Source organism: Rutidosis leptorrhynchoides, chromosome 3 (genome assembly GCF_046630445.1).
Source record: "Rutidosis leptorrhynchoides isolate AG116_Rl617_1_P2 chromosome 3, CSIRO_AGI_Rlap_v1, whole genome shotgun sequence".
Classification (NCBI taxonomy): Eukaryota; Viridiplantae; Streptophyta; class Magnoliopsida; order Asterales; family Asteraceae; genus Rutidosis; species Rutidosis leptorrhynchoides.
Window position 1 is genome coordinate 623,057,550 of NC_092335.1, and position 14,721 is coordinate 623,072,270.

At 38.3% G+C, this 14,721-nt stretch overlaps 1 protein-coding gene across 1 annotated transcript in view; it reads left to right on the forward strand.

Annotated features, from left to right (window-relative positions):
* Positions 1-14,721, forward strand: part of LOC139902299 (uncharacterized) — a 45,689-nt gene that overhangs the window by 1,545 nt on the left and 29,423 nt on the right. The window contains exon 7 of the mRNA XM_071884939.1: positions 71-196. Coding sequence (XP_071741040.1) covers positions 71-196 — 126 coding nt within the window. The remainder of the gene's footprint in view (positions 1-70; positions 197-14,721) is intronic.

A 14,721-nucleotide genomic window follows, 5' to 3' on the forward strand; every position in this document is an offset into this window, starting at 1 on the left:
TGATAATGTATGGAACTGTAAATAAAAAACAATACTAATATCTTTATTTTGTAAAAATATTATATTTCAGGATGCTAGTTTTGTCGTATGTGGTACGGTGACAAGAGTGTTTGATACCGATGGATGGTTTCAGCAGTACTGTTGTAAGTGTGACAAGAAACTTGTGGACACTTACAATGTGGAGTTGGAAAAGTCGGTATTATGGTGTCTAAAATGTGGTGCTGAAATGCAGTGGATCCCCAAGTAAGAAAACTGACTCGATAAACTGTATTATACAAACATCAATCATCCTATAAGTTTCTATCGTAACCAATGCCTTTTTGACAGGATCCGAACTACAATGGTCATCCAAGATAATACTGGTACGTGTGAGCTCATTTTGTTTGATACACAACTGTCTAAGTTGTGTAATGACCCGTCTTTTTTTCCCTTAATTTATTTTAACGCCCGTCTTTTTCTTTATATAATATCTTTCGTCGTCTATATCCGTATCATGCGTTTATCTATTTTAAATTCCGTTATTTAATTATAACATCTCCCGTTTAATCTAGCGTTTTAAAAATAATTCGTTTGGTTAATTCCCGCACCCGACTACAAACTTGAAGGACTAATCTTGTCACTTGGCCAAACATGGTCAACTAGTCACCACCTCCCACCACTCACCACTCATTCTTTCTCTTATCTCTTTCTCACTACTTCCACTTTTCTCTCATCTCTTCAAACAAAGATTCATCATCCATTTTACATCTAGGAAGCTCACAACAAATTCGACGACATATTTATGATCCTCTCTTCATCCTCTACGTTTTGATACTTATTTCACTACTTGGGTTAAGGTTTTTAAAAACACTAGATTTCTTGTTCTTGATGTTCTTGACTAATAAATGTGTTAGTTAGTGTCTATGGCTCAAGTCTAACATGAAAATGTAATTTGTATGCTCGATCTTGTTATTTGGTGTAACTAGCATGAACACTTGAAATGGGTTAGTTAACTCTTTGACTTTGGATGATGAAGTATGTTTAGATGTTAATGTTTGTGTGTTCAAAGTGTTAGTTACTTCATATGCTTCGATTTGATATGTTGGATGACATGAAAATCTCACATTAACATGATTATTGGTCTTGTGATTCTTGATTAGGGTTTGATAGATTTTAAAATGAACTTTTGATGCACCAAATGCTTTGCAATATTGTTGGTAAGTGTTTAGTTGTATTGTATGCGTAATTACCTACGAAATGGCATATTATATGTGTGTAGTAAGTTCCCGAATCATGAAATGCGTTTTACGAACTTGAAACTCTAAAGATGAGCTTTTAATGATCATTCGACGAGGATTTGGTTATTGTAAATGATGTTTTTGTTTGATGAAATGTGTTTAGTTGTATTCCTCGTTAAATTACCTTTCCAACGATATAAGATACGTGTTATGAATGTTTACGGTTCATGATTTGTGTTGGTTTGAAGTTTGGTTCGTGCACTTGTGAAATTTTCAGCATAACAGTAATTTGTAACTCATCTGGACGCCGTCCCAATCTTGGACGACGTCCAGTCCTTAATTTTGGATGCCGTCCAGATGGCCTGTCAGGGGCTGTCCAAATTTGCGTTTTCACGTTTAATTCTAACTATGCTACGCACCTCCGATTAATATGAAACTTGGCCAACATGTTTATATATGATTACTAATTGAAGAAAAATTGTCGGATACCCGACCCGACCCCGTTGACTTTGACTTTGAATTTGACCAAGTTTGACTTTTAGTCAAACTTAACCAAACACTTATGCAATCGTTCTAACGTGCTTTTATACTTATATCTTGTATGAAACTTGACAACTTGATTCACATGCTATATTAATTGAGTCGTAACGAGCCATAGGACTAATTGAACACATTTCAACCGACCTTGTTTCGTAACCGGTGATTGATACGACTTATTTGTTTAGGGCAACGCTAAGCAACTTTCATTTGCACAACATTTAATTTCAAGTACTTTGGCATGCAACCATGGTGAGATCATAGTCCCATCTTTTCAACAACTTTTATACTTTTAAATCATGAGATGAGAAACATATACGGTTTATACTTTTATACGTTGAACACAAGTACGAAAACAAACATTCCACGTACGAGTTAGAACAAAAATCCTCAAGTCCAATTATCATTAGTTACACTTGTAGGGTGTAAGCGAGAACTTATGTTGTGTGGCCATACGGGTTTGATGAACCCTCATTCGGATGAATGAAACGTATTTTTGGGATATAGTGTAGGTTCTAACACTATGATGTAGAGGTACTATTCAGTTAAGCCTTGGTAATTGGGTGCTAGTGATACAAACAACAACTTTTGGAATGTAAACGATTTGGATAATCACCTTATACTAAATCTTGTGGTTCAAAAACATACTTTTACAAATACACCTATGATTTCACCAACGTTTTTCGTTGACAGTTTTCTATATGTTTCTCAGGTTCATACCTGGCTACTTGATACATGCTTCCGCATACTTTGATTTCTTGCTTGGAGTCTAGCATACATGCATACGCTAGTGATAGCACATTTGGATTCAACTTAAAGCATACATACCTACGCTATTTATAGCAATCGTGATTTTTCAACTTAACTTTATAACTTTTGTACACTTAAACTTATTGTTAAATCGTTTGGTAACTTAAAACTTTGCAAGTCATACGTTTCAAATGAATGCGACATAATTTTGGTCAAACGCGTCTCATTTAGGGACTATGACCAGGTAACGGGACCTAAGTTAACGGCGCCGTCAATGGCAATTTTGACGGGTCGTTTCAGATGGTATCAGAGCGTTGGTTGTAGGGATCTAGGATATGCATTAATGTGTCTGACATGATCGTTAGGACGTATTAGTGAGTCTAGACTACAACCCGAAAAAAGAACTGCGAAAAAAGAACCCGAAAAACCCGAAAAACACCCCCAAAAATCCCAATTTTTAACCGTTAATCACCAAATCTTTTGCTAAAATCATGTTGAGAAGGATGCTATCTAAGAATTACTCAAGAAAAACGGTAAATTTCTACACCTAAACACCATTTAATCCGAAATTTGGTGTTCTTGAGCTATTTTTTCCCCAATTTGATTTTGATGCTTTTTAGAGTAATTAGGCTTAAATTGTTTATGTATTATGCTTGTATAACCTAGATTGATGCTGTTTAACATGATTAGAAGCCTTAAACTTCAAATTTTGAGTAATCTAGGGTTTGTGTTCTTGAGCAAATTTGGGGCTTTTTGATATAAACAGGTTATGGCCGATTTTTGTCATGAATTGTTGCTAAATTAAGTAGTGTAACATGTCTAGGTAGTTAAATGATCCAAACTTTGAGCCTAAACATGATTTTGAGAATTAAAGTGGACTTTTTCAAGTCTAAAATTCATGAACTTGATTTTTGAAAGATAATGCCATTTGAGACTTGTTTAATTGCTAGTAATGATTATTTTGACATGTTATTTGAGTTGAATGCTTATGAACTTGGCGAACATTTTCGTATATGCTTATTTGAAAAAGTGTAGATTTGATAAAAATGTGAAAATGAGCTTAAGTTTGATATAAATTGATAATGTCATTGTAATTATTTTGATTGATGATTTTGCTGACACTAATGCATATTTGGATGCACAAAAATTGTGTTTGATGTGTTTTGCAGAATGAAAGGGGTGAATCTTCATCCCAAGCCCCCAAATGCTCCTGCTGAGAATTTGGAACAACAGGAGGTGGATAACTACTACAAGCAGGATGTACCTCATCCAGTCATGACCTTTTCCGATATGCACTTGGAAGAGTTGCACCCGAACCTGAGATTTGACAGACTTTGGATAGATTATCCAAAATATCAACAGGGTTTGCATACTCTTCACTCTAAGGTTGTTGAGGTACCGAGGGTCATAGAATGGGGACCCTTAGAAGCTGTAGAATTGGCCGGGCCAATTAGGGAATTACTTGTACAGAGGTATGGTAATTCTTCTTTTAATGACTGGATATGTTTATTCACCATACGCAGACCTGTATATAAAGTATGGTGTGAAGAGTTGTTATGTAGTATAGAGTTGAATGATCGGGTAGCTAGTTTAACCGATCGTTCTTTTATTAGATTTTTGTTAGGCGGTTCGATGCGCCACATGTCTTTACTGGACATGGCTCAGGCTTTACGTATATATACGCCTGAGGAGTTAGCGTCTGCCGATTGTAGAGGATTGATACTAAACGGTAGAAAGATAGATGAAAATTTTGATACACACGGTGTGTGGAGTCAAATGACAAGCCATCACCGTTTCAAAGGGGGAAATTACTCTTATTTGGATATAGATAGAGCCGAATTAAGAGTGATACATAGGTTTTTAGCTAATTCGATTACACAAAGGGGTAAGAACAAAGAAAAAGTAAATGAACAGGATTTGTTTTACCATATGTGTATTCGAGACCCACAAAGCGCTGTAAGTATACCATATTGTGTGGGTTATTATTTATCAGCTATGGTTCGGGGGATGCGACCACATAGCATAATAGGAGGTGGAATTTTTATTACTTTGATTGGTGAATATCTCGGTGTGGATATAAGTCGGGGGGGATTATTAGTAGAAGAACCAGAACCCCGCGATACTATAGGTTTAAATGTATATCATGGTGCGAAAGTTTTAAAGAGGCGAAATAACGCCGCAGTACGATACCATGGTAGACATCCACAGGTGGAGAGAAACCAGCAGCAAGGTAATGTAGGAGGGGGGAATGAGATGCAAGAAATGCATAGGTTTATAGCTTCTCAGGAATACGAAAATGCTAGACAGAGAGCATTTGAAGATTGGCAAGTTCATCAGAACCAGATCATAGCTCATTGCCAACATATAGGTAGAAACTATATTCCTACACCGAAACCCATCTTCCCTCCTTGGTCTATAGAGATGCAGCCACCATATCCTACGTATGACCCTGCCGAAGCATTCTATAGCACTTATGGTTATGCCTGGAACCCCTATTGGTACCAATATCATCCTTAGTTTACTTATTATTTTTTATTTTTATTTTGTAATTTGTAATTATTGATACATTTAATATTTTTGTTAATATTGTAATCATTTTTATAATTATCTAACTTTTATTCTTAGATTTTAATAATTTTAGAATGTGGGGTAATAAACCAAACTTCAAAAATATGTATATGTTTGCAGTTTATCTTATGTACACAACAGGGTAAAACAACGCATTTTCAAAGACTGGCATTAAGTTCAGCAAAATCAACTAATTTTGACGACAAGATGCAAAATATATGTGAAATAACAACAAGACGGAATGAACAAATGATGTGCACCATTTATCATTCAGCAAACAAACGCAAATATATTTGGAAACTTTGGTAAAATTTAATCATTTTCACACAAATCACCCTCAATAATTTAAATTGTTACTGATTTCTTGCAAATGAGGGCATTGCAAGATCTTAAGTGTGGGAAGGGGTTAAATTCTTTCGGATTTTAAAATTTTTATATTAAACACTTGGTTACCATTAAAAATACTAGTAAAGCAGTAGTTGTATTAGAATCTAGTGCTCTCTGATAAAAAAGAACAGCCCTAGTCTTATATACTGACTACCCAATTCTAGTAAAATTTTTCAATTAAATGAATTCAAATCATGTTTATACATATTTATGAACGATAAAACTAGGTTTTAACACCGAAATTATTGTTACCTCGGAAAGGACATAAATTAAGAAACAAACTAAAATGTTAAAATTCATTTAAAATGGAATAGAGGACGATAAAAAGGAAAATAAAAGCCAAGTGTGGAAAAATTTACCAAGTTATTTTAAACATATGTCACATATATCTGTAACAAATAACTGAAAATACTTTTGCTTTGGACTAAACTAAACTGTTTTACCCAATGAAAGAAAAGAAGAGATGGATCTACACGATGAATCAATTCCATCATTAAAAGGAAGTAAAGTCTTCCGAAAAAGAAACGCGCTTCTTGATTTAGGTCATGAAGTTGTCGTCCAGACCAGCTGTAGGTTGACGAAAAATCTAGAAAAGTCATCACTAAAATGTAACATCCCGCCTTTTTCCGTTTACTTTTCCGTTTAACTATTTATGTTCCGTTATATGTTTATAACACGTCTCGTTGATACGCGTTTCAAATTATCTTGTTTAGGTAACTTAACGCACCCGATTAAAACATGAGGGACTAAACTTGTCAAAGTGTCAAAGAAACCACTAGGTCAAAGTGGTGGTCAACACCCTTTCTATCCACTCATTCACATTTTCATTTCATTTTCCTTTATTTCTCCTACTTTCACATTTTCCTTAAATTTGCTCCATCAAAGAATCATCATCTTAAATCGAGCTAGTGATTATCTTGCCAAACAAATTACGTATTTGAACTCCTCGTGATCTCCTCTTCGATTCCATACCAACCTCATTACATTTGGGTAACTTTCTAAAATCACTAATTTTATGTGTTCTTGAGATTTTTGAGTTAAAAGGTTGTTAATTAGTGTCTATGGCTCAAGTCTAGTTTGTTTATGTGATTTGTATGCTTGTTCTTGCCATTTTGGTGTAACTAGTTCATATGGAAAGTTAACATGCTTAATCTTGAGTTTTAAGTATTCATATGTTGTTAGATGCTAAGACTTCATGTTTTAATCTTGTTCTTAGTGTTACTAGCTCCATTATGATGTAAAGATTGATCAAGAAACCCCTTAAACTTGATTATGAAATTTGGTGACTTTTGGTTAGGGTTTCACGAACTAGGAATGGATTTTTGATGCATTAAATGACATGAGATGTTAATTGTAAGTGTTAGGTTGTGTTGTATGCTTAATTACCTTCGAAACGGCATATTGTACATGTAATTTGGTTGCCAAATCATTAAATTGCAATATTGACTTGAATGCATTGATTATGGAACATTAAATGCGGTTTTGTTTGTCATAAGTGCAAGCTTGATTGATGATATGTGTTTAGTTGCATTCCTTGTCAAAATACCCTTCCAACGATGTATGATAGGCGTTATAAGCGTTTGCGGGTCAAGAATTGTGTTAGAATTGGTTTTGGTTCGTGCACATTTAAAAAGCAGAAAAATAGCTGAAGCAGCAGGGTGGCGCGGCGCGCCATACCCCCCGCGCGGCGCGCCGATTGGGTCTGTCCAATTTGGTCAATTTTCGAATAATGTTTGCTATGCTACGCACCTCCGATTCACATGTAACTTGTCCTAGCATGCTCATACATGATTAAAAACCTCAGAAAAATAGTTCGGGACACGACCCGAGCGTGTTGACTTTTTCGTTGACTTTGACCGACCAAAGTTTGACTTTTTGTCAAACTTAACCAAATGATTTTTGCAACCTTCCTAACTTGTTTATATACTTGTATCTTGCATGAAACTTGACAATTTGATTTCACATGCTAAATAATCGAGTCGTAACGAGCCATAGGACTAATTGAACATCTTTGACCTATCGTGGTTACCATTATTAATACAACCTATTTGTTTAGGTCAAGACTAGCATTGTTCTTTGCACACGTTACTTGTCGAAGTACTTTTTGGTTCGTGCATACAAGGTGAGATCATAGTCCCACTTTTACTCTTTTAAACTTACTTTTGGGATGAGAAAACATAAACGATTCTTTTGAACTAAGTGAACACAAGAACGGGAAAACAAACATTCTACATACGAGTTTAGAACGAAAATCCTCAATCCGATTATCATTAGTTACATCAGATGGTGTAAGCGAGAACTTATGTTATATGGCCATATGGGTTTGACAAACCCTCATTCAAACGGTTCGCTACCGTTTACGAATGAAATATATTTTCGGGAACAGTGTTGTTCTAGCACTAATTGATGGGGTATTCAACGGACGGAACGTTAAGCTTTGATAATTGGGTGCTCGTGAATATTAACTTTTAGAATGTACTATGGCTTTATCGATGTTGCAAATCTTGTGGTTCAACTTACTATTACTCATTTACTTATTTAAACCTATGATTTCACCAACGTTTTCGTTGATAGTTTCTCTATGTTTTTCTCAGGTCCTTGAACTTAGGTGATATATGCTTCCGCTCATCCTATTTGATACTTGCATTGGATGTCGAGTATACTTGCATACGTGGAGCGTCTTTTTGACTACATTTAATCGTGTCGCATGTGTTTCATACAAACTTTAAACATTGTTATACACTTGTTATGGAAACTACTTTTGTAAACTTTGAAACACCCTTATTTATGAAATGAATGCGACATACTTTTCGGTCAAACTTTGTTATAAAGACTTACGACCATGTAATGGGACCATACGTAGATGACGCCGTCATTTGACGATTTGTCGGGGTCGCTACAAGTGGTATCAGAGCCTTGGTTGTAGGGATTTATAGTTCATTTGTGTTCCCCCCCGAGTCATAGGGTACATAGGTGAATCTAGACTACAACCGGCATATAGACTGAAGTAGGAATTATTTGACAAATTGTGCATTTATACTCGAACTCTCTTACTCATATCTACTCTTATCCTATCTAAATCTTGCGTTGTATAATTTAATTGACACGCCACCTTGACTATATGATGTAATGTCGAATGCACATATGAATTAGGGTAATATAATTCCCGGAAATTATATTACGGTGACTCATATGAACATACCGACATTATGACATAAAGAATTTAAGGCGGGTCAAGGATAATTTTCTCTTTATCTTTATCCCATATCACGGTTAGTATTATTTAGAATAATAACCAACGGTATTCTTTTGTTTTGAAGGAACAATGGCTCCTCGTCGTGTACGCCGCAATGAAACTCCCGAACAAGCTCTCGAACGGATGATAGCTACCGCCGTAGATGCGGCCATGGCCGGTCACTCTTCCAACAACAATAACAATAACAACAACCACAACAACAACAACAACAATGGGGCCGGTAACTCAAACGAGGGATGCTCCTACAAAGCTTTCATGGGGTGCAAACCTCACACTTATGATGGAACCGGTGGACCGGTTGTGCTTACTCGTTGGTTTGAACAAACCGAGGCCGTCTTTAGCATAAGCGGTTGTCGTGATCAAGACAAGGTCAAATACTCCACCCACACGTTCTCCGGTGTTGCTCTCACTTGGTGGAACACCTATGTTCAATCGGTGGGTACCGATGAAGCTCATGCCCTCTCTTGGACCGATTTGAAGGAAAAGATGATTGTCGAATATTTTCCGCGCGAAGAAACCCGAAAGCTTGAAGAAGAGCTAAGAGCTTTGAAAGCGGTCGGAAACGATCTTAAAGCTTATAATCAACGCTTCGCCGAACTATCCTTGATGTGTCCTAATCTTGTTAACCCCGAATCTCAAAGGATTGAGCTCTACATGCTCGGTCTTCCAAAAAGCATCAAACAAGGGGTGATGTCATCCAAACCCACTACTCATCAAGCCGCTATGAACATGGCTCGCCAACTAATTGAAATGGTTGACGAAGTCGTAGTTCCGGCACCTAAGGCCGAGGACAAGTCGGGTGGCAACAAAAGGAAATGGGAAGCCACTCCATCAACTAACTACAACAACAACACCTCCACCAAAAAGCCCTTCAACAACGACGGCAAGAAGGGTTATGTCGGAAACTTACCTTTTTGCAACAAATGCCACAAGCATCATCACGGTGAATGTAACAAGCTAGTTTGTCACCGTTGCCAAGGTGTTGGTCATAGGGCCAACAATTGCACAAGCGTCGCCCCCGTTGCTCGAAAGGGGCCCAATCCTCCAAAAACGGTCACTTGTTACGAATGTGGCCAAACGGGCCATTATAAGAACGAATGCCCGAAAAAGAAAGCCAACCCCAACAACCGAGGCCGAGCCTTTAACATCAACACCGAGGAAGCCCGAGATGACAATGAACTAGTCACGGGTACGTTTCTTCTCAACAACACTTATGTTACTTGCTTATTCGATTCGGGTGCCGATAAATGTTTTGTGTCTAAGACTTTGGCTCCTACTCTTTGCACTCCACCACACCCCTTAGATACTACTTATTCTATCGAAGTGGCCGACGGAAAACTCTTAAGTGCCGACACGTATTACCGGGGGTGTACTTTAAACATTTTGGGTAATGAATTTGAAATTGACTTGATACCCATGGGACTAGGGAGTTTTGATGTAATAATTGGTATGAATTGGATGGTTAAAAAAATAAATCTCACATTCTTTGTGATCTTAACGCAATCCGAATTCCTATCGAGAATGGTGAACCTTTGATCGTCTATGGCGATAAGAGTTGCACCGGACTCAACCTCGTTTCGTGTGTTAAAGTTAGAAAACTACTCCGTAAGGGTTGTTTTGCGATCCTTGCTCACGTTAAGAAAGTCGAGTCCGATGAGAAGCACATCGATGATGTGCCAATTGTTAGTGACTATTCCGATGTATTTCCCGACGAATTGCCGGGTCTTCCGCCTCATCGACCGGTTGAATTCCAAATCGATCTTATTCCGGGAGCCGCACCCGTAGCACGTGCACCGTATAGACTTGCTCCATCCGAAATGCAAGAATTGCAAAGTCAAATCCAAGAACTACTTGATCGTGGTTTTATCCAACCTAGCCATTCACCTTGGGGCGCTCCGATTTTGTTTGTTAAAAAGAAAGACGGATCCCTACGAATGTGCATTGATTATCGTGAACTAAATAAATTGACGGTTAAGAACCGATATCCTCTTCCTCGCATCGATGACCTCTTTGATCAACTACAAGGGTCTTGTGTATATTCGAAAATCGATCTCCGCTCGGGTTACCATCAATTGAGGGTTAAGGGGGAAGATGTCTCCAAAACCGCTTTCCGAACTCGTTATGGTAGTTATGAATTCCTTGTCATGCCATTTGGTCTCACTAACGCACCGGCGGTGTTCATGGATCTTATGAACCGCGTGTGCAAACCGTATCTCGATAAATTCGTTATTGTGTTCATCGATGACATATTGATCTATTCCAAAAATGAAGAAGAGCACGAACAACATCTCCGACTTGTGCTTGAACTTTTAAGACAAGAACAACTCTATGCCAAATTCTCCAAGTGTGAATTTTGGTTAAAGGAAGTTCAATTTCTTGGTCATGTTGTAAGTGACCAAGGTATTAAAGTCGATCCAACGAAAATCGAAGCCATTAGCAAATGGGAGACTCCTACTACTCCTACTCACATTCGTCAATTTTTGGGTCTCGCCGGGTACTATCGTAGATTCATCGAAAATTTCTCTTTGGTTGCACGTCCTCTAACCGCATTGACTCACAAGGGAAAGAAATTCATTTGGGCGACCGAACATGAATCCGCATTCCAAATCTTGAAAACGAAGCTAACCACCGCTCCTATCTTGTCACTTCCCGAAGGCAATGATGACTTTGTTGTGTATTGCGACGCCTCAAAACATGGTTTTGGGTGTGTATTGATGCAACGAACGAAAGTCATTGCTTATGCCTCTCGACAACTCAAAATTCATGAACGAAACTACACGACGCATGATCTCGAACTCGGAGCCGTTGTCTTTGCACTTAAAATGTGGAGACACTATCTTTATGGAACCAAGAGTACTATCTTCACCGATCACAAAAGCCTTCAACACATTTTCGATCAAAAGCAACTAAACATGAGACAACGAAGGTGGATTGAAACCTTAAACGATTACGATTGCGAGCTTCGTTACCATCCCGGGAAGGCAAATGTAGTAGCCGATGCCTTAAGTCGAAAAGAAAGAGCGGTGCCTCTTCGTGTCCGAGCTTTAAACATCACCATTCACACCAACCTTAATAGCCAAATTCGGGTAGCCCAAGATGAGGCTCTCAAGGATGAAAACATCTCTCTCGAACACTTGAACGTCCTCACCTCTCGATTCGAAGTTAAAGAAACCGGACTCCGATATTTCACCGGAAGAATTTGGGTGCCTAGTTATGGGGATCTACGAAGCCTTATTTTAGATGAAGCCCATAAGTCACGATACTCGATTCACCCCGGTGCCAATAAGATGTACCACGACCTTAAACAACTATATTGGTGGCCGAACATCAAAAGGGACGTAGCTACTTATGTTTCCAAGTGTTTGACATGTTCCAAAGTCAAAGCCGAACACCAAAGACCGTCCGGACTACTTCAACAACCCGAGATCCCGCAATGGAAGTGGGAAAGGATAACGATGGATTTTATCACCAAGCTACCAAAAACGACGGGCGGTTATGATACCATTTGGGTTATTGTTGACCGTCTCACCAAATCCGCACACTTCCTTGCCATGAAAGAAACGGACAAAATGGAGAAACTTGCACAACTTTACATTAAGGAGATCGTAGCCCGACACGGTGTACCTTTATCGATTATCTCCGACCGAGATGGCCGTTTCGTTTCTAGATTTTGGCGTACATTGCAAGAAGCGTTGGGAACGCGTTTAGACATGAGTACCGCATATCATCCTCAAACCGATGGACAAAGCGAACGTACAATTCAAACCTTAGAGGACATGTTACGAGCTTGCGTGGTTGATTTCGGAAAAGCTTGGGACAAGCACTTACCTCTCGCCGAGTTCTCTTACAACAATAGTTATCACGCGAGTATTAAAGCCGCACCTTTTGAAGCGCTATATGGCCGCAAATGTCGTTCACCTCTTTGTTGGGCCGAAGTAGGCGACGTGCAAATCACCGGACCCGAACTCATTCACGAAACCACCGAGAAAATCGTTCAAATCCGAGATAGGCTTAGGACGGCCCGAAGTCGTCAAAAGAGCTATACCGACAAACGACGCAACGATCTTGAATTTCAAGTCGGTGACCGAGTAATGTTAAAAGTCGCACCTTGGAAGGGTGTAATCCGTTTTGGGAAACGCGGGAAGCTAAATCCGCGGTATATTGGTCCTTTCGAAATCTTGGAGCGTATTGGAACCGTTGCTTATCGTTTAGATCTTCCGCCTCAATTGAACTCCGTTCATCCTACCTTCCATGTATCTAACTTGAAAAAGTGTCTTTCCGAACCCGATATCGTCATCCCTCTCGAAGAACTTACTATCGATGACAAACTTCATTTTGTGGAGGAACCGGTTGAAATTGTAGACACCTCCGTCAAGACATTGAAACAAAGCCGAATTCCGATTGTCAAGGTTCGTTGGAATGCCAAAAGAGGACCCGAGTTTACTTGGGAAAGACAAGATCAAATGCAAAGGAAGTATCCTCATCTATTCGTGAATTCGGAAACGCAAGATCTCGAGGAAGAAACAACGACTACTACGCCTACTTAAATTTCGGGACGAAATTTCTTTTAAGGTGTAGGTAATGTAACATCCCGCCTTTTTCCGTTTACTTTTCCGTTTAACTATTTATGTTCCGTTATATGTTTATAACACGTCTCGTTGATACGCGTTTCAAATTATCTTGTTTAGGTAACTTAACGCACCCGATTAAAACATGAGGGACTAAACTTGTCAAAGTGTCAAAGAAACCACTAGGTCAAAGTGGTGGTCAACACCCTTTCTATCCACTCATTCACATTTTCATTTCATTTTCCTTTATTTCTCCTACTTTCACATTTTCCTTAAATTTGCTCCATCAAAGAATCATCATCTTAAATCGAGCTAGTGATTATCTTGCCAAACAAATTACGTATTTGAACTCCTCGTGATCTCCTCTTCGATTCCATACCAACCTCATTACATTTGGGTAACTTTCTAAAATCACTAATTTTATGTGTTCTTGAGATTTTTGAGTTAAAAGGTTGTTAATTAGTGTCTATGGCTCAAGTCTAGTTTGTTTATGTGATTTGTATGCTTGTTCTTGCCATTTTGGTGTAACTAGTTCATATGGAAAGTTAACATGCTTAATCTTGAGTTTTAAGTGTTCATATGTTGTTAGATGCTAAGACTTCATGTTTTAATCTTGTTCTTAGTGTTACTAGCTCCATTATGATGTAAAGATTGATCAAGAAACCCCTTAAACTTGATTATGAAATTTGGTGACTTTTGGTTAGGGTTTCACGAACTAGGAATGGATTTTTGATGCATTAAATGACATGAGATGTTAATTGTAAGTGTTAGGTTGTGTTGTATGCTTAATTACCTTCGAAACGGCATATTGTACATGTAATTTGGTTGCCAAATCATTAAATTGCAATATTGACTTGAATGCATTGATTATGGAACATTAAATGCGGTTTTGTTTGTCATAAGTGCAAGCTTGATTGATGATATGTGTTTAGTTGCATTCCTTGTCAAAATACCCTTCCAACGATGTATGATAGGCGTTATAAGCGTTTGCGGGTCAAGAATTGTGTTAGAATTGGTTTTGGTTCGTGCACATTTAAAAAGCAGAAAAATAGCTGAAGCAGCAGGGTGGCGCGGCGCGCCATACCCCCCGCGCGGCGCGCCGATTGGGTCTGTCCAATTTGGTCAATTTTCGAATAATGTTTGCTATGCTACGCACCTCCGATTCACATGTAACTTGTCCTAGCATGCTCATACATGATTAAAAACCTCAGAAAAATAGTTCGGGACACGACCCGAGCGTGTTGACTTTTTCGTTGACTTTGACCGACCAAAGTTTGACTTTTTGTCAAACTTAACCAAATGATTTTTGCAACCTTCCTAACTTGTTTATATACTTGTATCTTGCATGAAACTTGACAATTTGATTTCACATGCTAAATAATCGAGTCGTAACGAGCCATAGGACTAATTGAACATCTTTGACCTATCGTGGTTACCA